General features: G+C 38.0%; 1 protein-coding gene across 1 annotated transcript in view; it reads right to left on the minus strand.

Annotated features, from left to right (window-relative positions):
• The window catches only part of COL4A3 (collagen type IV alpha 3 chain), a 63892-nt gene that overhangs the window by 29642 nt on the left and 11516 nt on the right, over window positions 1–22734 (minus strand). Inside the window, exons 2-22 of the mRNA XM_071751760.1 lie at window positions 21614–21670; window positions 17546–17635; window positions 14981–15025; window positions 14467–14511; window positions 14132–14194; window positions 13370–13423; window positions 12568–12594; window positions 11879–11956; window positions 11056–11118; window positions 10496–10531; window positions 10348–10389; window positions 9739–9816; window positions 8301–8363; window positions 7978–8034; window positions 6684–6728; window positions 5274–5327; window positions 4866–4907; window positions 3539–3626; window positions 2358–2393; window positions 1855–2019; window positions 658–750 (exon numbers count right to left, since the gene is read on the minus strand). Of these exons, the coding sequence (XP_071607861.1) occupies window positions 658–750; window positions 1855–2019; window positions 2358–2393; window positions 3539–3626; window positions 4866–4907; window positions 5274–5327; window positions 6684–6728; window positions 7978–8034; window positions 8301–8363; window positions 9739–9816; window positions 10348–10389; window positions 10496–10531; window positions 11056–11118; window positions 11879–11956; window positions 12568–12594; window positions 13370–13423; window positions 14132–14194; window positions 14467–14511; window positions 14981–15025; window positions 17546–17635; window positions 21614–21670 (1321 nt within the window). The remainder of the gene's footprint in view (window positions 1–657; window positions 751–1854; window positions 2020–2357; window positions 2394–3538; window positions 3627–4865; window positions 4908–5273; window positions 5328–6683; window positions 6729–7977; window positions 8035–8300; window positions 8364–9738; window positions 9817–10347; window positions 10390–10495; window positions 10532–11055; window positions 11119–11878; window positions 11957–12567; window positions 12595–13369; window positions 13424–14131; window positions 14195–14466; window positions 14512–14980; window positions 15026–17545; window positions 17636–21613; window positions 21671–22734) is intronic.

Consider the following 22734-nt stretch of genomic DNA (forward strand, 5'->3'; position numbering starts at 1 on the left):
AGACTTTTTGGCCAGAAAGCTGCATGGCCTTCATTTTGTTGGCAGAACACTTCCAACACAGGGCAGAATTACCTGTGGTTTGACAGTGAATCAGAAGTGAGTGTGTTGAATTGTCAGTGAAAAAACATTCATTTTATATCTTTTGATTTTTTAAAGTCTTCTTTTAGTAATCCATTTGGATACTGTCACTCAACTGATAAGCCAAATTCTCTCAAAAGAAGCAAGGGACATAATTTTCAAACTAACATGGCTGCATGACAGCCTTCTGATTTTAGTGACTGGCAAGTGGCAAAGAGGTTCAGTAGCTCCCATGGAGATATTTGCAGAAGGAACCTTTTCTCAGAAAACAACTGTTAGCATTGAAAGTGACACAGGGAGAATATGAAAAACTCCACCAAAATCTAATAACTGTTTGTCCCACTGAAGATCCAAACCTTGGCTGCAGTGCTAGACAACTGGTGTGCACATGCACTGCTCTTTTAGTTGCTATTTACTGGAAGTGGAGGAAGACATCTTGCTATCCCTAATGAATTTTCTTATATCTCTGAACTCATCAAATGGCTTAAGAGACAAATCAAAATCAAAATATCACAAGGATCCATGAAGATTACTGGACAGTACCCTCCTGCTTCTGAGGGATAGTTTTCTGGAACTTACCTTTCATGCCAGTATCTCCTGGAAGTCCTGGAGGTCCGATACATCCTGGCTCTCCAGGAAGTCCTGGCAGACCTTTCCTAAAAGTTACTCTACCTATTAATGAAATTAACATAGCACCATTACAGCAGCAGATTACTCAGACAATTCTCTATTTACTAAGAGAGAAAAAGTTGCAGAGATGAGCTGGAGACAGTATTCTGATCCTTATGGATCCTTTCCAACTTGATATATTCTATGATCCCTTTAGAAGAGAGAACTATTGGATAAATACAAAAAACCTGTAACTTGGAAGTACTTGAAAATAAGCATGGTTATACAAACATGCATCTCAGCCAACTGTTGGATCCATTTGTCTTGCCTTTAAAAAGCATAGTACCTTCTGGGAAGAGTACTTCCATCTTATTTCAATCAACAGACACAGAATTCTTTCATTTTCCAGAAATGGAAATAAAAATTTTCTTTTAATCTTAAATTATTTGTGCTGCTTATGTATCTTTGACACCATTATTCTGGAGTATTTACTACTAGTGTGAAAAACCAGAACACATACTGAGCTCTTCCTAAGGTAATATACTGAAGGAATGGGTCTATTTTTAAAAGAGAGAGAAAAAAACAGCACTACACTGGCACTGGTTCAGAAAAACTTGTTTTGTCATACCACACATAAAAGAAATATGATGCTGTTGGCCCTCCTAGTTAGCACATTTTCTAGAAGTTTTATAAACTGTTACTGCTTTCTTTTCACTCTGCCAGAACTTTAAACCTGCTCTAGGGCCCACTAAGACCTCTGGAGGCAGGTAAGTGATTTCTCTACCTTTCAGATCAGCTCTTTCTCAGTTTAGTTTTACAGATTTTCCACAACTTTTGGAAGAATTAAATTTAAGAACAAATTTTCTCTCATAAGTCTTTTCTGGGTTTATGCAGCAGATTTTTACAGTCACAACTATAGAAAAAGGTGAGAAACGTGTATACTGGGCTGTCATTCTGCAAAGAATCTCATCAGCAACGGAGCACAGGCCTTGGCTTCATGAATATTCTAAAGTATTCTATGACAAAATTTCTAAAACCTAACTCAACTTGACCATATTACTAAAAATTTACTTTATAAGTAAAGTTTTTGTATAATCTCATAGACTGGATGTTGAGATGACTCTGGATTTGTTCTTGTTCATTATATAGGCAGTACTGAAATGTCACCTGGTTCTCCTGGAGGACCTGGAAATCCAACAGAACCAGGTCTGCCAGTAACACCAGGTAGCCCTGGAGGGCCTACAATACACAAGCCAGCTTGTCCTTTCACTCCTTTTGCTCCTTTTGGCCCAGGAAATCCTGGGGGACCTCTCAAACCAGGTCTTGACACACCTAACCAAAGAGGAAAAAACAAAAAGGTTAAGTTAAACTGATGGAATTTCAGTGCAAACTAAGTATTTAATAAGATGAGTGAGAGACAAACATACTGAGTTTATTCCACAAATCTTTTTATCATATATTAAATAATCACAATGACAACATAAAGACATTTTTAAATTATCATTAACCACTTTTTAAATAATTGGCCTATCAAAGCTTTTGGGTGACAATCTTTTGCCACTTAAAGACATGTTTAAAGTCATCTGAAGTTAAGATTCTAGAAAGCTGTTTCAGGGTAATGGGCAGGAAGAGCAAATATTTTATTGTTAGTATCCTACCATTACACATACCTGGTCTACCAGCACCTCCAGGAGGACCCTGTGGCCCTGCAAAAGCAATGTATTTAGAACTTGAGTTAAACCACTGTATACTCAGAAAATTCACTATTCATTAATACTGACTGCAGACTCTGAGCTTCTACATTTTAAGCTTATTTTATCATTCAAGAGTTGATTTTTGCCTGAGTAGGCATCTATTACTTAAGGCAACAGTTGCATATTGAAAATTCTCACCAAGATGTGGTGATATGGATGTGTACCACAGGTAGGAATGGCATCCACCAAATTTACATTAGGTGGGAATGCACTCAATTACTTGAGAATGACTTACAGGCCTGCAAACTTGCTTCTTCTTGCCACTATTATTTGCTCTAGTTAATTTGTCACCTGAAAAAAATGCATTAATACTACTGCAAAGCTCAATTTTCATGCTGCCATCACCTGGAAGTAAGTAAGTAGATTTATAATAACAAAGAATATTCACTGAATGCAGCACAATCACTTGGGTATCTAAATATTCATAAAACTAGAACATCAAAACACTGAAGGCAAGGACTTGCTGGATGCTGCCTCAGAGTTCAGACTACAAGTCCTTGTTATACTGCAAGACATCCCAAATAATAAATCAGTACATTTTAATTTCACATTTTGGACAAAATAATAAATAAAAAATAAATAAAACACCCCTTGTAGTTCTTTATTGTTTTGGAAAGTCAGGGAATAAAATTGGCAGAAGGTGAACTATGAAAAAAACCAAAACCAAATACCAAAAAATACCAAAACCAAACCAAACCAAACCAAAAACAACAACAACAAAACACCCAAAACAACAAGAAAAAAAAAAAAAAGAGAGGGAGAGAGAAGTACATGACCTTTGACAGGACACTTAGAGCCCTGATGGTTTGTCTAGGGCACATACAAATAACATGCTGATGCAATAGTCCCAGTGAGCTTAGGTGTTCAGCTCAACTATGTGTGCAAAGAAACGTGCCAGTTTCCTTATTTTCATGAGGAAAAAGATCCTGAGTTCAAGTCTGAGGGTACATTTCAATTCTGCAATTTGATGGGAGTAATTTGGGAGCACTCTAATAAAGGCAGAAGCAGGTTGCTGGGCACTCCAAAGCCAAGCCTGTAACAAGCCCTGAAAGGGGACAGCTCTTGTTATAAGATGGAAGTTTTGATGTCCCACTCACCAGGCATTCCACGTTGACCTTTTGGCCCTGGAGGTCCAGGAGGTCCTTCATCTCCTTTTTCACCAACCAAATTATCATAATACTCTGTCTTAAGAGAAAGATAGAAAGAACAGAAAGAATAGTAAGAATGAAGAGACAAGCACAGTGCCTCATATTGAACGTTTTGGTAGAACAATGTTATAGTCTCATTTATAATTTTGCTTCTGTGACACCATGAAAGTCTAATCACAGGGTAATTACAAGCAGCCAGAAATTAAATCCTAATTTTTTATACACAGCTAATTCCAAGAGATCTGTACAAATAGATGGGACAGGGATTTCAGCCTGATTCTTCAGCTCCCAGAAAACTCCTCTGCCTGCAGATGCAATTGTTCAGGCAAGGTGTAAGCTGGAGAACTAAACATTAATATTAGGGTAGCATAAAATAGAAAATATTCTGGAAAGAAATCTCCAGTCATCACAGCCATTATATTGGCTTAAAGCAGCATCACCAGTATTTAGACGACTCTGATAAATAATCAATTAAACAGATGAAAAAATAGACATAAATCAACTAAAAAAAATCACGTGCATTAAAAATTAATTCCTACAAAACCTAATATTCATTAAAGTGCAATATTATGATGTTCCAAAGTTTCTATAAATGACAGTTAAAACAAAAATTCAGTGTGCTGTAAAGTATTTTTTCTCTTTTCAGGATTATTTTGCATGGGCAACAATACTAGCAAATCAGTATAGTAAGTGTTGTGCCCTGAGACAAACATGGCACAAAATTTATGGGGACTACTAATGCATGAATTTTGAAAGGAGTCTAAAAATCCTTACATTTAAAATTCAAAATTTTTATTTTTCTCCTATTGATTTTTTATAAAGCAGTGCTTTTTAGCACTCTATTAATATAAGAAAGGTTTAGCTTTTTGCAGTTATTTCTTTTGAACAATTTAAGCACAAGGTTTCTGCTATGTGTTTATGGGATCTACAAGAAAGCCACTGGTGAGTCAAGCATGGCTTAGACAGAAGATTGCATTCTTACCATCTCCTGCTTTCTCTAAAAGGTCTTAGGATTTTATAATTAACATTTACTGTTCTGAAATTTATTAGACACTGGTTTGAAAATTACTCCTGTGCATTTTTGTAATGTTCTGTGACAGTTCAAACTTGGGCCAAAATTGCTGGAACTGAGTGAGGTTTAACCAGGCCCTAACCATCAGGGATTTGAGAAAGCCATGCCTCAATCAACATCTGTGAATGCCTCATACAGTCAGTTTGGCTTATTCTCATTAAAGTGGTTTAGAAAAATCATATGATGAAGATAATTTACACTTACTCGACCACAAGCTCCAGGTGGCCCAGGATGCCCTTTCAGCCCCTTCAGAGGACAGAGATGGGTTGGTGTATTAAAAACAGTACTTGACATGACATCTGGAATCCACTATTACTTCAGCCAATTGCTCATAACATTAAAAAAGAACTCCTTCTGACTTTCACCACCCCCATCTCTGTTGCTTACACAGCTATTCAGACACACAACAAAAACTACAGAAACACATCAACAGGCACAGGTGGACACTCAAAGCCACAATCTAGGTCAGCTGATCCACTCCTTATTTTGTGATATCATTACCTGTCATCTTTTAGGTGAAGTGAGACCTATTGCATAGACAGCATAGACAAACCCCCCCAAACATACATTATCCTCATTCTCAAAAGCAACAGCAAAACCATCAGACAATACCTTAGCTCCTTGCCTGCCAGCCAGTCCTGGTCTGCCCTGTTCCCCCTTTTGTCCCTGCAGTACATAATGTTACGAGGATTAATTTTTTAGCTGTCATCAGTAAGATATAAAATTGAAAGCCTTAATATTTCATCATGCTGGATAGGTGGTTTGTTCAGGGGAAGAAATCTCATGGAATGTCTCTCTTTGGGTTATAGTTCCACGCCTGTCAGAAATACCACAGGTCCCTCACCCAAACTTGCCTTTACAAGAGCACACTACACTACTCCCAACCTGGAGCTGCTCTGGATAGCATTGGCTTGTTCTCCCTTGGCAAACCACTGTTTCTGAAAGAGGAGAAACTGAATCTAATGAGACCCATGTAGCAACTTCCTCTCCCAGAATGTGGTCAGTCTGCATGATGGTGCTGATCCCAACAGATGTCAGCAAGACCAGAAAGGAAAAGAGTGGAAACTGCTTCAAGGGCTTCCTGTAAGTGCGTACCACACATGCAAGGAAAGGAACTTCTGGGAGGCTTATGTGGCTGAATACACTGATAGTTGAAATGAAAACACACCAATGACACGTCCTGGTCATGACAGAAAGTTTTCTTATGCTCAGCTGATGCAGTAGAGCTTTGTGGTCTGTCATTCCACACTCTCCATCATGACTGGAACGTGTTTAGAAGATTGTTTTGGCATGATCAAAATGGTGTTTCAGTAAAAGATATGTGAAATAGTTTGTTCTGACAATAAGAATCTTGCTAAGAAAATTGTAAGGTCTCTGTGACCCTAATCATGTTAAAGTTGAAGTGAAATACAGGTAAAGTAATTTATATTTAAACAATTGAGTACAGCGTTCCAAATACTTTTGACCAACTTCAGCTTTTAAATTAGGGTAGAAAGAAGACAATTTTGATTATAAAATAGCATATTTTAAGAATTATATGATGAAAACATGACAGTTTTACTACCTATCAGTAATCTTGTATCAGGCTGTGACCTTGGCAATAACTTTTCTTTGTAAAAGAACACCTTTGATTGCAGTGATGAAAAATTATTCATCTTGCTTCTTGATTTATGGTGAAGAAAAGGCATAACTTATGCAAAAATTTCTACGTGACTGAGCAGAATTAAACTCAGTAGATCTAATTTTGTACAACTACAATTTCTCAAAAACATCAGACAGCAGCAAGCAACAGGTCTTATACACAGAAGAAACAACATCTATGAACTGAGCCTCTCTTTCCTGCATAAATCTCTGAGGACAGGGTATGTCCCAAGCTTAAGCTGTGGGTACAGAAGTGTTTCACAGCGTATGCAAATCAACATTTTCAAACACATTCTGCAATGGGAAAAAGCCTTGACAGGAAGATAGGACCATGATCAAGAGATGACTGCTACTTGGTGTTTAGAAGGCTTCCTTCATTACCGGGAAGCCGGGTGGACCTGGGGGACCTTCTTTTCCAGGTTTACCCTACAAAGAAAAAAACATGAAAAAAATGAAGAAAATCAAAAGAAGAGTCATTTTATTCAGAGTATAACAACTAAATGCTGTGCATGTAACTGTATTTTGTGTCTTGATAAATTTTGAAAAGCCATTAAGGCTACTTTCAAAAATGTTCATTATTTCTAATCATAACAAGTGTTATAAAACTTCAAAACAGGGAGTAAGATATTTCCTAGGAATTCCTCCTTCAGTGGTGGATTAGCTGAGCAGACTCTTCACCAGCATAAAGTGCCAAGCCAGTGTAGAAAGCCTGGTGCAAAATAAGGTCTTTGCAGAAGCAAGAAAAATGACAAAACAACAGAGCAGCTAGCAGCCCTTCTAATGGTGAGCATGGAAAAATACTATAGGGAAACTCATCCAGGAAATGGGGACTTGAAGAGAAATACTTAATGAAAAAGAATAGGAAGTGCACTTCAAAGGTACTGAAAATAGGGAAAGTAGATGAAAATGTGAAAATGTAAGGAGGCAGCACACCCGAGTTATCTGCCATTTTCTGTGGTGCAAAACACGTCAGACAGCCTTCTGCTGAGGTCCTGATATCTGGTGACAAATATCAAGACAAAGGGAAGGAGGGAAATGGGGAGAGAAACAGAAATAAAAACAGAATTCTCAGTATGGATATCTTTCTTGCCACCTTGAAGACAGAGACGAGGGAAACTTGGTTCATTAAAAATCACAGTGATATGCTTTGATTATCTACAAAATGTAGATATAACCAAGTCAACTGTATTTTAATGTGCACTATTTAAAAAACAAACATATTATCTTTCCTCATATTATCCTGCTGACAGAGTATCTTATGGTAACTTTCTTCACATTTCCATGCACCTGCTGGTTGAGCATACAAAGTTGGCTACCTTAAGTGAAACCAATGTATTTAATTCTCTTCTACATCATAAACACTGGCATTATTAAATCTATACATGTTCAGAAGAGCACTTCTTTTACTAAATTTCAACAGTAGAACCTTTACAGAAAAAGAAGTAAGTGCATCCATCATGAACTGATCTCTACTTAGTGTACTCAAGGTACCTGAGTCTGTAAGGATAGACATTTTTACTTTCATCTCTCTGAACTGGTTTCCTGGATGAAAAAGCTTTCAACTCTATGAAAATTTGGTCTGAATGGCACAGAAACAAAAACTGGTGAGCAACACAAGTGCAAAACTGCTTTTCAGAAAAGACTAACACATGTGTATTCAATTCTTTGTGTATACCTGTGCTCCAGGTTCTCCTTGGTCTCCCTTTTCACTTTGAGAATCACCAGCCAGCCCCTGTAACAAAAGCACCCTCAAGATACACACATTTTGAGACTCAGATTTTCTAAATTAAATCTATTTTTCATAATTTTGTTATATTTTAAAAAGTGTAAAAATACAGTTATTATGCTATTAATAGGTACTCTATTCTTTCCTACTAATTAGGTCTATTCATTAAAGTCTGGAATAAGTCATGCAAATACTGGAGTCTAAAGAGTAGCATTTATTAGATGATGCTGTCTGAACATCTGGATTTAAGCAATTTACTTCTGGCCACTTACTGCAAGCCCCATTGGCCCTGGAAGTCCTCTTGATCCTTTTTCTCCTTTCTCTCCTTTCAAGTCCTATTACACAGGAAATTAAAAATTAATACAGTCTTCTGGATTTTTCTGTGCTTATCATGAGTCTGAAGTTTTATAAAGAGGAAATTTCACATGAACAGCAAGTTTCTTCAAGCAGACATAGTTTTACTTAATTGAGTAAAAGACAAAAACTGTATCAGTGTGCCTGCCTAAGTCTATGATGGAAAAAGAAACTGGCTCTGCACATATTTCTGAACATAGGGAGTTCCAAAGGACCTACCTGTAATTGCTGCAAGGGGAATGGAGTAAATATCCCCAGAAACAGCAACAAATTGCAAGTGCTTCAGTGGAGCTGCAGTTACCTCTGGTATGTAAATGCAGAGGCCGGATGTGATCCTGACCTCTGCGTGCTCAGGATTAGACTCCCCTGATGTACAATTATGTATCAGGCCACATCCTCAGGTGATTAGCATTACCTAATTATTACCTGGTTAGACTCATGTCCCAACATATTTATTTAAGGAGTTTCATGGAGTTTTTAGCCTTATTGCTCAGTCTCCCTGAGAAAATGACATTTCTCCGTGCTAAACTGCTACAGCTGTGACTGGGAAGTGCTCCAGGTGCTCCCTTGATTTAAATAGGGAAAAGCTGTGCCTAAAAGTTGACCATTGCTTTTGTGAGCTTTCTCTTCCCTCCTCAATACAATTTTGATGCAAAATTCACATAGTGGAGAGAGAGGTTTGATAACACCGTAGATTAGATGCAAATTAAATAATGAAAGCAGAGTCAAGAACAGGTTAAAGACTTGTTCCGTTAATATGTGAAGTTTTAAAACTGGGTATCAACTACTGCTGTTTAAGTTATGTATAGGGAGAAACTGCAAGAATTCGAATTCTTAAAGCAATATTTAAAATGATAGATGAATCAGAGGATTCCCTTTCTCCAAGACTTTCCACTATTACTCATGTTCCAGTAAAAAAGATGAGAAAATGAACTATGAAATGTACACGAATATGCTGTAAGCTTTTTGTGAAACTGGTAGCTGAGTCCTAATATTTTCAGCAAGAAGTCAACACAGCTGTGGCTTTGATAGCCATTCAGAAACCCCCTACTGGTTTGGTGAAGCTAAGAGTGATTTACTTTTCATGGACTCAGATCCACTGCAGGTGGGTTCATAATAAGCATTTAGCATTCCACTGGCATTGTGCAGATGTGCATTTTGAATACACAGACCTCAGCTCACCTGGCTGGACAGACACACACTGTAACAACAGCTTAGTATCTAACTAAACAAGTCTGGAAAATGCTGGGATGTATAAGAGCACGTGCTATTGGAAAAGGGAAGAAGAAAATGTCCTCTCAAAGTAAAATCCAGTAAAATGGCTTATTTGAACATGATGTTTAACAGTTTTTCTACCGTCGTGTTGTCGGGTCCACTTAATGTCACAATAACAGTTCCTGGGGGCCCAGGGGGCCCAGTTAATCCAGTGTCACCCTTGAAAGAAAAAAAGGAAAGCAGAAAAATTACAAGCAGTGTGTTTTGATTGTTTCAAACTACTATAGATATACTTTCAACATCATGAAAATTGTTCTGTCAAAGCTTTTGTTCTATTTGTTCTATTCAAAACCTGGGAGGTTTTCTAGCACCATAAAGGCTGACACAGGGAAGATGGTGGCAATAGGAAGTTCCCAGTCTACAGATTTATTTACCAATGTTTATATGCTTAGATATGCACTTGAGAAACATGCAAATATATAAATGAATTAATACTATGTGTTAGTAAATATTAACTACTGGCTCTTGTTAGGTTTCTGCCCTTCTATCAGGAAGTTTACACCATTGGCTCTTATGTGAAAGCAACTTGTCCTTAGACCTTAATTGCCATGTTTCCATTTTCCAGTAAAAGGCTTCCACATATACACTGAAATTTTGTACTTGCTTCCCCAAACACTTGAACAGTGTATCAGAAATGGCAGGAAACAGAAACAAAACTCAAACAATGTTTTAAGTATTTTATACAATTACCTTTCTTCCTTTGGCTCCTATTACTTTTAGTCCCATAAGACCCTGTAAAAAATGTTATTCTTACAAGTTTTATACATACCTACAAAATGAATTAATTGATGTTTTGCTTAAGACAAAGGTGTTTTTTTTATTACCAATCTGAGACTACCTTAGGTCCAGGAGGTCCTGCTTTCCCTGGCATCCCCTACAAGAAAAAAAAAAAAAAAAAGAAAACAAAGCAAAAAAAGTCTTCAACTAGAAAAAATTACTGTCTTCAGTACCAATATGGGTGAAGTGTCCAATTAATACATTCCTATTTTAGTGAGTCACATACCTATTTTTCTTCTTTTTTCCACCTTCACAACTTAAATTTGTTGTGAGTGGGTGACAGAACATCCATACCATCTAGTTGCAAACATATTTACCTCTATTTTTTACAGTTATACACATTAGTATTTAAAGTGGATTTACAGGTAATTATTTGAAAATTAAAATTTATGACTACGTGGACAAGGATGCTTCTGAAAACATGGAAATCATCATGTATAAAAATAATACAAAGAAACTGGAGAAAAAAATAGATGTGTGGAAAAGGATATGTATTTCTCATACATATCTCTAGACCTTAAACAAGTCTTGGAGAGGAGAGACAGGTTCTTGTATCTGACTAATTCATAGGTTTCTGGGAAAATCAAGGCTTGAACAAGTGAAAAATAAGCTCATACTCACTAAAGCACCTGGAGGGCCCTGTGGTCCAAGTTCCCCAGGATATCCTTGAGCACCCTGAACACCCTGCATATGAAAAAAGAAAGAAGAATAAATCTCCTGGCAATATTATAAGCAAACCAGATCTCTAAAATCAATGAACTAAATAACAAACACAGAAACAGCACTATCTCTGGATTTATTTTTCCTTTTTCAGGATAACATAGTAGTATAATTATTCTCACTGATTTCCTGGCTGGCATATGTTTTGAGAACATGAGAAAACATACCTGTTGTAAAACTTAAGTACTCAAGTGAGGATGTATGTCCTGTTTAACTGTGAACATTCTCATAATCCATAGAGAATTGCTACCCCTAATAAGCCTCTAATTTTTCCCAGTGCTATGAATTCTATACTTTAAACCTTCATTTTCAAAAGACATGGAAAATTAGAAAACTATTCTTTTAATTTCATGCCCTGCATTTACTGTAACAAATCAAAAGAAATGCCTGCCCTGCCTTCTCCTGTTAACATCCATTTTAAAAATATGGCTGGTACTGTCCTTTGTTAGTACACCTTAGAAGATGAGCTGGTCTAATCTATTCTTTTAATATAATAACATATTCTTTTAATATAATAATATATTCTTTTAATATAATAATATTATATCATCATGGGGAATTTTTGCAGCTGAACTAGATGGTCACTGTAGGTCCCTTCCAATCAAGCTATGCTCTGGTAACTATGCAAAGTATACAATAAAACAAGATTATATTTATTATATAAAAATTTTTTCAATTCACACACATAATATATACATTACAAACTCAATTAATTCTGAGTTACCTGAAGTCCAGGCACTCCTGGTAATCCAGGATCACCTTTTGCACCAGACCCTTGATAGTATCCATCAGCAGGGCAACCCTGAACAATCAGAGAGAAGAAGATAAAAAAAGTTTTGCTGTAGAACTCTGTAGTGGGACAAACCTTCTAATCCAGTTTGTAGAGAAATAAGCAACATCAGAACTGCATAATAATGGAAGCTGTCTCCTGTGCATAGTTCTACATTTTAAAAAAAATTTTTAAAACAGAATATGCCTTTTTCAGGCATTCCAGTTCTTCATTAGGAGCAGTCTTGATTTCAGACACAGATATGTTACTCACAGGCCTGACCTTCAGTTTTTTGGGGGTTACTTTTTTATCCCTTTAAAATACTCTCTACTGCATCTGCAGGTTTCCATATGAAACCATAAATTGTTTGGGGAAGGGGCTTGGTTCTTTGTGTGCTTGAAAGAGTAAAACTCACTACATTCAAGAACAGTGGTTAAAGGGGAAAAAATAATTATATGAAGTTTTCTAACTTGGGGTAAAGGCGACTAAACCAGATGAGGCACCAAAGTTTGTGATTGCTACTTCCAGGAAGCAGACCACCTGTTTCTCTTGAATGGAGATGTTAAGAACTCATTTCCAGCAGCAAACATACAAACTCTTGATCCCCAATAAATATTTCATGTAATGTGATGTAAATAACTGACCTTCTCTCCTTTGATGCCAGTGATACCCTAGGAAGAAGATCATATTAAAACAAAAAAGTAAGATATGATGGCAATAGGGCACATTCTAAGTATTCTCTAAGCTCAGTGCTCTTGAAGTGATTTATTTTCATGGACATGGTGTACAGCCAGATACATGTCTAAGTTGCCAGACTTCAATTTAAAGTTGTTAAAGAATAGTCCATTCTCACTGTTACAACTCTACAAGTAAAGGGAGAACAACTTTGAAGCCTGACCTTAATAAACAAATAAATCAATAAATTCTGGAGAGGCAGTAAATTAAAAATCAAGTTTAGAGGTTTAGATCTGAAGCTACTGGAACTTGATGGACAGCATCCTTTTTCCATTTGTTGTTTAGAAAATTTTTTAAAAAATATTTTTCTGAAGAGGAAAAAAACAATGCAGCAATAAAGCAATGCAGCCATAATGAAAATTTCTGTGTTTAATTCCAGTTTTTTATTGCCAAATCCTCAAAGATATTTAGGTATGAAATGAAACTGCAATCAATTAAATACAAATTAATATACACCTTAAGAGATACGAGTGGTAAATTTTCATGAGGATCTCTTGAGACATTAGAGGCCTAAGTAGCAGAGGCCCAACATGCAGCAGATGAAGCATCACTTATTTTGTTTCTTTACCACACAGTTTCCATATTAATAAATTGAGATACCTATATATTTCAACTGTTGTCAATACCAGCTAATGTGAGACTTGACAGTCTTCCAGAAAATGGCTGTATGTGATAGAAAAGCACACAACCATGAATTCCACAGACACCTACTGGAAAACCTGGAGCACCTCTTCTACCTGGAGGACCTGGAAAACCTCGATCACCCTGAAAGCAGTAAAAAAACAAAAAGAAAAACAAAAAAAACCCCAAAATTAATGCACATTGGTGCTTATTATTTGAACCAATTTTAGTAAATGTGATTTTAAAAAATGAAGTTTTTAATGTTATACCAAAATTGTGGCTGCATTACTACCACATCTATTAGAAGGAGCAATAGACTGACTGGGTCATGACTTCTGTCCCAGAAATCAGGCTTTATTAGCTGTGTCAGATTGGTACACTGCTTCAAGAGAAATATATGATTTTCTGTAGTATGCATACTTCTGACTCTCTCTTTCAGAATGCTGGAAACATAAACTAGTACACCTGTAGCTTACAATTAAGCCTTTTTTGATTGCTTTCAGGTCTTAGGAATTGTCAACTGCAATCCAGATACTGGTGAAATAAAATTAACATATATTTCTATAACCCATTTCATCAGAAGGACAGATTGTGCAAAACTGGTTAGGTCTTTTGGATTTAATGAAAAAAAATCTCATCTAACAAAATATCAAACATTTTTCTTAACTTTTTAGCAAAGTCCATTAACAGGTATTATTATACCTTACACTTCTCCTTTCTCTGGCCTCAAGATTCAATTTTTTCCTAGTTGACAAAGACCCAAACCAAACCAAATCAAACTTATTTGATATAGGGGGAAAAAATTCAGAATGCTTTTTGGCCATCACAGACACAACCTCCATAACCTTGTACCTTTGTGCCGTTGCATCCTGGAATCCCCATACGCCCAGGAGGACCCACAGCTCCTGGCTCACCCTAAAAAGAAGTGCAAAATGGACACAAGTTTTGTTTTCCCACTCTCATAATTACCCTACAGCAACACTGAAAGAGTTTCACAAGACTTGACACAGTTTATGCTGTGTTCTTAAATCATTACAACGAGTAAGAAGTGCTGATGTTATCTCTGGGCTAATTGACAGAGAAAATGCTGATGTTGAGGCTACAGTGAGCACACTGGGCTGAGGATAATTGTGTTCTGAGCACTGCAGTAAGAGAGAAATGGTTAAACCAGTTATGGTTTTACTTACTGGAAGGCCAGGAGGACCTGAAAATCCTGGTATTCCTGGGACTCCCTAATGATATAAAAACAGAGGAATAATATGACAAATACTAAGCTCATGATGTAGTTTTCCTTCTTATCACAAGCATTAAAAAAATGAATGTAAGTAACATTCTATCAAAGGATCATTATTTACTTAACCCTTCTGACTGTGAACTAAGCATAAGAGTAGCTCATGCACTATCAATATAGATTGGGTTTGCCACAGAACAAAAACCAAAGAAACTATTAATGGAATTCTAGTCTTTTCCATAGCATTCTCTGCTACTAAATACATACAGCATGAGCCTTGTACATAAGGAGCAACAAAAAAGGCAAAGTTCAAAAAAAAAAAAAAAATATGTGCATATTCTGTGTCATAAATTTTAAAGATACTTTAAAATCTTGTATAATGTTTGGGTTTTATTTTTCATGGATTATTGAACAAAGTTGGCATTTAACATGACATTTAATAAATTGAAGTTTGCATAAGATATACTTACTCGTATACCTTTGGGTCCAGCTAAGCCTGTAAGCCCTGGAGAACCCTAGTTGGAAAGCAATGAATTTCAATATGACTGAGAAAAAACATGTATAGGTCAACAAGACATGCAGTATTTTAATATCACTACCAGCACATGCACATAAAACCATATAAACAAATAAATACCTTCTCTACTACAGACACTAAAGCAAACATGTATTTATACAGTTTCCATAAATCTTGGCACCTTGCCCTCCTTTTCAGTGTTTAGGGCCCGGGGTACATCTAACCATAGGCTAAAAAGGTAACAGTCAGAACATGTAGAGAAAGCAGTTCATAGAATCATAGAATTGGCTGGGTTGGAAAGCACCTCAGAGATCACCAAGTCCAACCCTTGATCCACTCCCCCCGTGGTTCCCAGCCCATGGCACTGAGTGCCACATCCAGGCTCTTTTGAAATATCTCCAGGGATGGAGAATCCACCCCTTCCCTGGGCAGCCCATTCCAATGTCTGATCACCCTCTCCATCAAGAAATTCTTTCTAATGTCCAACCTAAACCTCCCCTGGCACAACTTGAGACCTCTTGTGCCCTCTTGTCTTGCTGAGAGTTGCCTGGGAAAAGAGCCCAACCCCCCCCTGGCTCCAACCTCCTTTCAGGGAGTTGGAGAGAGTGATGAGGTCTCCCCTGAGCCTCCTCTTCTCCAGCCTCAACACCCCCAGCTCCCTCAGCCCTTCCTCACAGGACTTGTGCTGGATCCCTTCCCAGCCTCCTTGCTCTTCTCTGGACCTGCTCCAGCACCTCAATCTCCTTCCTGAGCTGAGGGGCCCAGAACTGGACACAGGACTCAAGCTGTGGCCTCCCCAGGGCTGAGCACAGGGGCAGAATCCCTTCCCTGGACCTGCTGGCCACGCTGTTCCTGAGCCAGCCCAGGATGCCATTGGCCTTCTTGGCCACCTGGGCACACTGCTGCCTCCTCTTCAGCTTCCTGGCAATCCAGACTCCCAGCTCCCTTTCTGCCTGGCTGCTCTCAGCCACTCTGTGCCCAGCCTGGAGCTCCCCATGGGGTTGTTGTGGCCAAAGTGCAGGACCCGGCACTTGGCCTTCTTGAACCTCATCCCGTTGGGATCAGCCCAACTCTCCGGTCTGTCCAGGTCCCTCTGCAGAGCCCTCCTGCCTTCCAGCTGATCCACACTCCCCCCCAGCTTAGTGTCTCTGCAGATTTGCTGATGATGGACTCAATCCCCTCATCTCAATCATCAATAAAGATATTAAAGATAATAAAGATATTAAAGTTGCTATGGATCTGTTCAAACTGTGAGATCTGGGCATTCTTCCCTGTAAGCAAACATCTGGAAGCCTCACCAGTACTCAGGAGAGCTTCCAGCTCCCAGGCAGGGGTGTTGATCATCTCAGGATCAGCTGTGTGCATGTACCAACCACCAAGCAAAACATGACTGAAAGATGAACAGCCAGACTTGCCAGGGCACAGTCTAGAGAGAACCTGCCAGTACTCTTTCAAGACATTTAGAGCTTTATTGATAATAAGAAACTTTTCTCATTTCCAGAAAGGAAATGGAGAGCACACAGAACTGTATAGCTCCCAAAATCCCAGACAACATTTAATTTAAGATTATGTACAGGCATTGAATAGGAAAAGCTAGCTGGAATATACTACAATAGATGGCATTCGGGCTAACAGAGATGTTATTGCCAGATAAATTATCCTTACTTTTTGCCATTTTGGCAGAAGTTATTATTAGTTATTAAAAGGGAAATGCTCTACTAAACACTTTCCAGTGAGTTCAGATAAATGGCTCATCAACATGTATGAGATCTACCATGAGTATCAGCTCCACAGAGTACTGTGAAAAATGAGACAGGAAAAAATAATGCAACAACACCTGAACAAAATAACACTATAAAAAGCCATTCCTGGAGAAACATCAGTGCAGGTCCTACACATATTGTGACTGTGGCTGAACTTGCCTGATTTATTAACGACAGCAGGAGTGCTGTTCCTCAAGACAAATAAAAATAAAATATTTTTAATGAGCAATTGAGTTGTTTTTTTTTTGCTGATGGAACAGTCATTGAAAATTCATATTTGGCCTCAGTTTAAGCATACAGGAAAGAAAGCCCAAGTCACTGAATTAACTTCCCCATGGTATTTCCAGCTATTTCCTGAACAAGGTTTAACTTAAAATCTATCGTTCTCTTCCAATTTTCTTAAATCTGTTTTTTCTAATTGTCTCAGTATCAGCTACTCAGCTATCTGCACAGATACCAGAGTATCCTGCTATGACAAAACTGAGGGAGGTTGTGCTGCTATAATCTATTTAGACCCACATTCCTGGCCTCTGGCAGTTCAGTCCAGGTGCTGCAGTCCACCACAAAACAGACAATAAAGGCTCAAACCAGCTGCCACCACTTGATTGCAGTGGTGACCACACAATATCCCTCCCCAAACAGGAGACTCTGAAGTTTTGCTTTTGTTTTCTGAAACAGAGATCTCCACCCAGGCAGAGTTCACTTCCACAGTCAAGCAAAGCAGGTCTCTGACTCTTACATACACACCTACCTACCTTTGGTCCCTGTGGCCCTGGAGGTCCTTCTGGACCAGGAAAGCCTCTCTGACCAGGTGGACCTGGAACACCAGGAAAGCCTTTTTCACCCTGTAAACATTAAGATAAAAAACATAAAATAACTAACTTAAAATAACTTAAAATAACTTAAAATAACTTAAAATAACTTAAAATAACTTAAAATAACTTAAAATAACTTAAAATAACTTAAAATAACTTAAAATAACTTAAAATAACTTAAAATAACTTAAAATAACTTAAAATAACTTAAAATAACTTAAAATAACTTAAAATAACTTAAAATAACTTAAAATAACTTAAAATATCCATAATTTCTCCCTTTGATCAGTTATTTCTAAGGCTTTCATTACTTTCAGAACCTCTTAACTTCTACATAGTTATCTCCTGCTGTGGCAGGTGGATTACCCTTGCCCATACTGACCTGTTTTGGTGGCCCTGCCTGTGTGCTGTCTGGGCCACATGGTATCACTGAAATACTGTGCTCAAAAAAATGGTTGAAGATAACAGATGATACCAGTACTCAAATTTTTGCAGAATCCAGATGATAACCAGCAGGCAGAAGGAAAAGTTTAAGAAAGCAGCTGACACATATTCCATGGTAATATTTCTATAATTGTGTGTAGGCCCTACAAGCAACACAACTCCAAATCCATCCTGGCAGCCCTAATTCATAGCTGGCAAGTTCCAAACTATCAGCACCTCTCCTCATGCAAGCCATGTAAAGAATGACTAGGAGTCAAGTGCAAGTAAAACATTCAGATAGAATAAAAGAAGTTTGCTGTAAGTGAAAATTAAAAAAAAATAAAATATATTATTCTGGGTCTCAGAGATTAAGATAGCCAATTACTCCTTCATGTGTTTTTTAAGGTCAATGTTCAAATAGTCAAACTATGTGAAGGATACATAGCAGATTAAAACTATAAAAATAGATTGCAAGAGGTTAAGCCAGAGTGGAAGGGGATTTTTCAATTATTTAATTAAATATAATGCAGATGCAAGCCCTGTTTTGGCTAAAGCTTAGAAATTAATAGAAAAAGTGTTTCAGCTCTTTAAAAAGCAGCAATTTAGCATGGTCAATTATACAACAGTAAAGAGCTGCATATTCAAAACCCTTTGCATCACAGCATACTATAGGAGAGAGAGGATGGGGTTATCAATTCTCTTAGAGAACTTTTCTACTGCTTTTCTAGGTGACAGTTACATAAAAGAGTATTTGAAATTTTGCTGTGTGGAAGTCCCTGTATCTTATTATTTGATCTAGAAGACAGGATCCGAAAGAAGTCTCAGGGAAGCCAAAATACCTTGACTTGCCTCTCTACCAATTCTTGCCACTCAAAGTCCTACAAACTCACCAGATTTAACATTGTTTGTGAAATATATGTATCATAGAATCATAGAATAATAGAATTGGCTGGGTTGGAAGGGACCTGAGAGATCATCAAGCCCAACCCTTGATCCACTCCCCCCGTGGTTCCCAGCCCATGGCACTGAGTGCCACATCCAGGCTCTTTTGAAATATCTCCAGGCATGGAGAATCCACCCCTTCCCTGGGCAGCCCATTCCAATCTCTGAGCACCCTCTCCAGAAAGAAATTATCCCTAATATCCAACCTAAACCTCCCCTGGCACAACTTGAGACCTCTTGTGCCCTCTTGTCTTGCTGAGAGTTGCCTGGGAAAAGAGCCCAACCCCCCCCTGGCTCCAACCTCCTTTCAGGGAGTTGGAGAGAGTGATGAGGTCTCCCCTGAGCCTCCTCTTCTCCAGCCTCAACACCCCCAGCTCCCTCAGCCTCACCTCATAGGATCTGTGCTCGAGTCCCTTCACCAGTCCAGTTGCCCTCCTTTGGACCTGCTCCAGCACCTCAATCTCCTTCCTGAGCTGAGGGGCCCAGAACTGGACACAGGACTCAAGCTGTGGCCTCCCCAGGGCTGAGCACAGGGGCAGAATCCCTTCCCTGGACCTGCTGGCCACGCTGTTCCTGAGCCAGCCCAGGATGCCATTGGCCTTCTTGGCCACCTGGGCACACTGCTGGCTCCTCTTCAGCTTCCTGGCAATCCATATATATACATATACATATACATAAATATATACATATATATATACACATAAATATATATATATACACTGAATATAACCCCTGAATATTTTAACAAATAAAAATAAGCATCGTATTACGAAGTGTCTGTGTCATTTTTATCATAAGCAGGCATAGGTTTTTTTCTGAAAAAATGGCAAGTCTATATACCAAGAAGTGCCACTGGAGGGGGTGTGGTACTAACTCACAGCAAAACCTTGATAGTCCTGCAGTGAACTCGCTACCCGCTGACTGCTGCAAGCCGTGGGGCAGCGCTGAGCCCCCCTGACAGCTCCATTCTCCCCCCTGCAGTACACGGAATTTTATCCAAACCCTTCTTGACAGATCAACAAGATCGGAAGGTTCTCAGGTTGGAAAAATTCTTAACGTCGAACAGGTATCACCGGATGTTAATCAATGCAATTGTCCTCACTTTCCAAAGCTGTGTGAAAAACTTCATCAGTGTAAACAGTGATTAACTCCTGCCTAATTGCTCAGCTGCTTTAACATGGAGCTGATGAAGAGAAGTTGTGGGTGTTATTAATATTTCTCCTTTAGCAGGCAGCTTGTCTTCTAATACTTTTTCCCTTGGTCTCAGTTTTACTGGTTAGGGTAAAGTCAGCTTAGACTGACTGAAAACATGAAAAATAAACACCAACATTTTTCTAGGGGCATCAGTACTCTCCTTTCCCACTTATGAAAATAAATTTTAATAATGACCATATTTAATTGGAGAGAACCTTTCTCCACCACTGAAATGAAGCTTCCTAAAGGCACATCTAGCAGTGTTTACTGTGGTGCAATATAACATTTTTTTCTTGTTGCTAAAAGTATAGGAGGAAAGCTGTAATTCTTGACCATCCGAATATCAATAGTGAGATAAATCACAGCCCTAAGCCTATACAGACATCTGGAATCTACTGATAAGGTTTAGTATCACAATTACTGTGCCCACAGCCTGACTTAAAACCATGACTTCCTTAATAAAGGCCCTTTCATTTGTGAATCAGTTGCTCTTCCAGCTACAAGCAGGACTTTGAAAGAATTTTTGGCATTTCTGTAATTCAGGTTTGTCTAAAAGCCACCCCAAGTCTCTGCCAAGCTGCTACTGGCAACAGCCAGAGCTGTGACCTTACTTTCCATGGACTTCATGCTGTTCAATCTCTGCCAGGAGGAGCTTGTGATTAGGACCCAGAAACTCATCACCTGGGTTGGACTGCAGGGTTTATCTGTTTGATCTGAGTGGATGCAGCTTTCCTTTAGGAAGTGGAAAAGGAATTAGGGGGAGAGGGGCAAGGTCCAAAGCTAGAAAGAAGGAAGCACTGAATGTGACACTTCTGGTAAAATTATAAAACTTGTAACAGGAGAGCTGCTGCTTGGGTGATGGCATCTGCCAGCATTTGTTAGGAACTTGTGAAAGGGACCTCGTGCTTCAGATAGTTGCTCTCCTGTTGGCTTTCAAACATCATGAAATGCTGTAAACAACTAATGCATTAAAACAAAATCTAAAAGCCTTCTTGATTAAACAACGTGTGTTATTTTAATGGATATTTTGTAAGGTAATGTAATCCTTTTAAAATGTCAGCATACCACCACATAAGAAATCAATAAATCCTTTCACTGTATCAGCTGAAAGAATGAATTGATGGTTTGCAGCTATAAACAAACATTTCACACTGAGCATATTGCAAAATGAGCACTCAGCTTTGCCAACTCCATTGTTGAGCTGCATCTCAAATCCTACTTGTTTGGTGTTGGAGCTGAAGCATCTTATCAAATGAGATCAAAATATTTTTACCTGTAATGATGTATGTTCTGAGTATACTACTACAGATCTCTCTAAATACACAAGCACAAAATATTTCAGCCAGCCTTACATATCCTGTTACTACCCAAACACAAATGTTTGAATTAAATATATCTTTAGTGCAATAAACACAAGGAATAAATCAGAAATAATGTACTTGTCCTTACCTTACTGCCTTTTATGCTATCACAAAAGCAGGGACTTTTACCTTTGCACACACAGCTCTGAAAAACAAAACAAAAAAAAAAATTAAAATCAAACTTTAAATTAATGTTTGTCATTGTAATGTTTGGTGAGGAGCAAATGAGGTCTCAGTGGTTTTAGTAAGGTAATTATTTCAGAGATAATACAACTTCAGAATGTCAGTGGATAGACAGCATGACTAAATTAGCAATCTCATGTAATTAGGTAGTTGCCGTGGCAGGGAGCTCGTCAGGCAAATTGTATCCCTTTGTTACTATGCATGTTAAAATATCATTGAGGTTACTGAAGCCATGTATTTCAGGCAAGTGTGGAGTAAATATTGTCCTCCTTTGTGCACTTAAATTCTTTATTTCGTTTTTGAAGTTCTTGCTGAATGACTTTTTCAATTGTACCACTGTAAAAAAGAGTGTTATTTTTCAGTTTATCTTCCCACTTTAGTACATACATTTATCACAATGATATATTATGATGTAGTACAGAGAATAAGGGGACAAATATCAGATATTGGCTACAAAGATATTTTTCTAACTTTCACAGAATTCATAAAAGAAGGAAGAACTCTATTTTTTCTCATGCGATTGGAGTCCTGAAGATGTTATGATATGAAATTTCTATTAAAATCTTGACAACAGAATTAATTAACCCCTACAGTTGGTCATAATACAACAACAGCACTGTTTGAAATTTATAACTTCTCCAGTGGTCTTCTCAAAACTCAGAAAACAAGATAAAGGAAAAATCATTACCCATTATATTTTAAAAGGTCAGATTGTCAAAAAGTTTAAATTGTCCTGTAGCAATCTATTTAGGTAAAAAAATTTACAGCACTAAAAAGCATCTTTCCATCCTACAAGCAGGATCATTTTCTTCTATCTCTATCTTCCAAATCTGAGGTAACTGGTATCAGCAAGCTACCTTTGCTTCTTGCATGGTTCATGGTATTTGTCTCTTACCACTGACTACAAAAGGAAATTTAACATCTATTTTGGAACAGCTTAGTCTCCTTAGGTCCCTCTTTTACAGTGGAATAAAAATGCTGCAAGTAGTTGCTGTTCTCTATAGACCAGACAATTCCTGAGAGGAG

Source organism: Heliangelus exortis, chromosome 9 (genome assembly GCF_036169615.1).
Source record: "Heliangelus exortis chromosome 9, bHelExo1.hap1, whole genome shotgun sequence".
NCBI lineage: Eukaryota > Metazoa > Chordata > Aves > Apodiformes > Trochilidae > Heliangelus > Heliangelus exortis.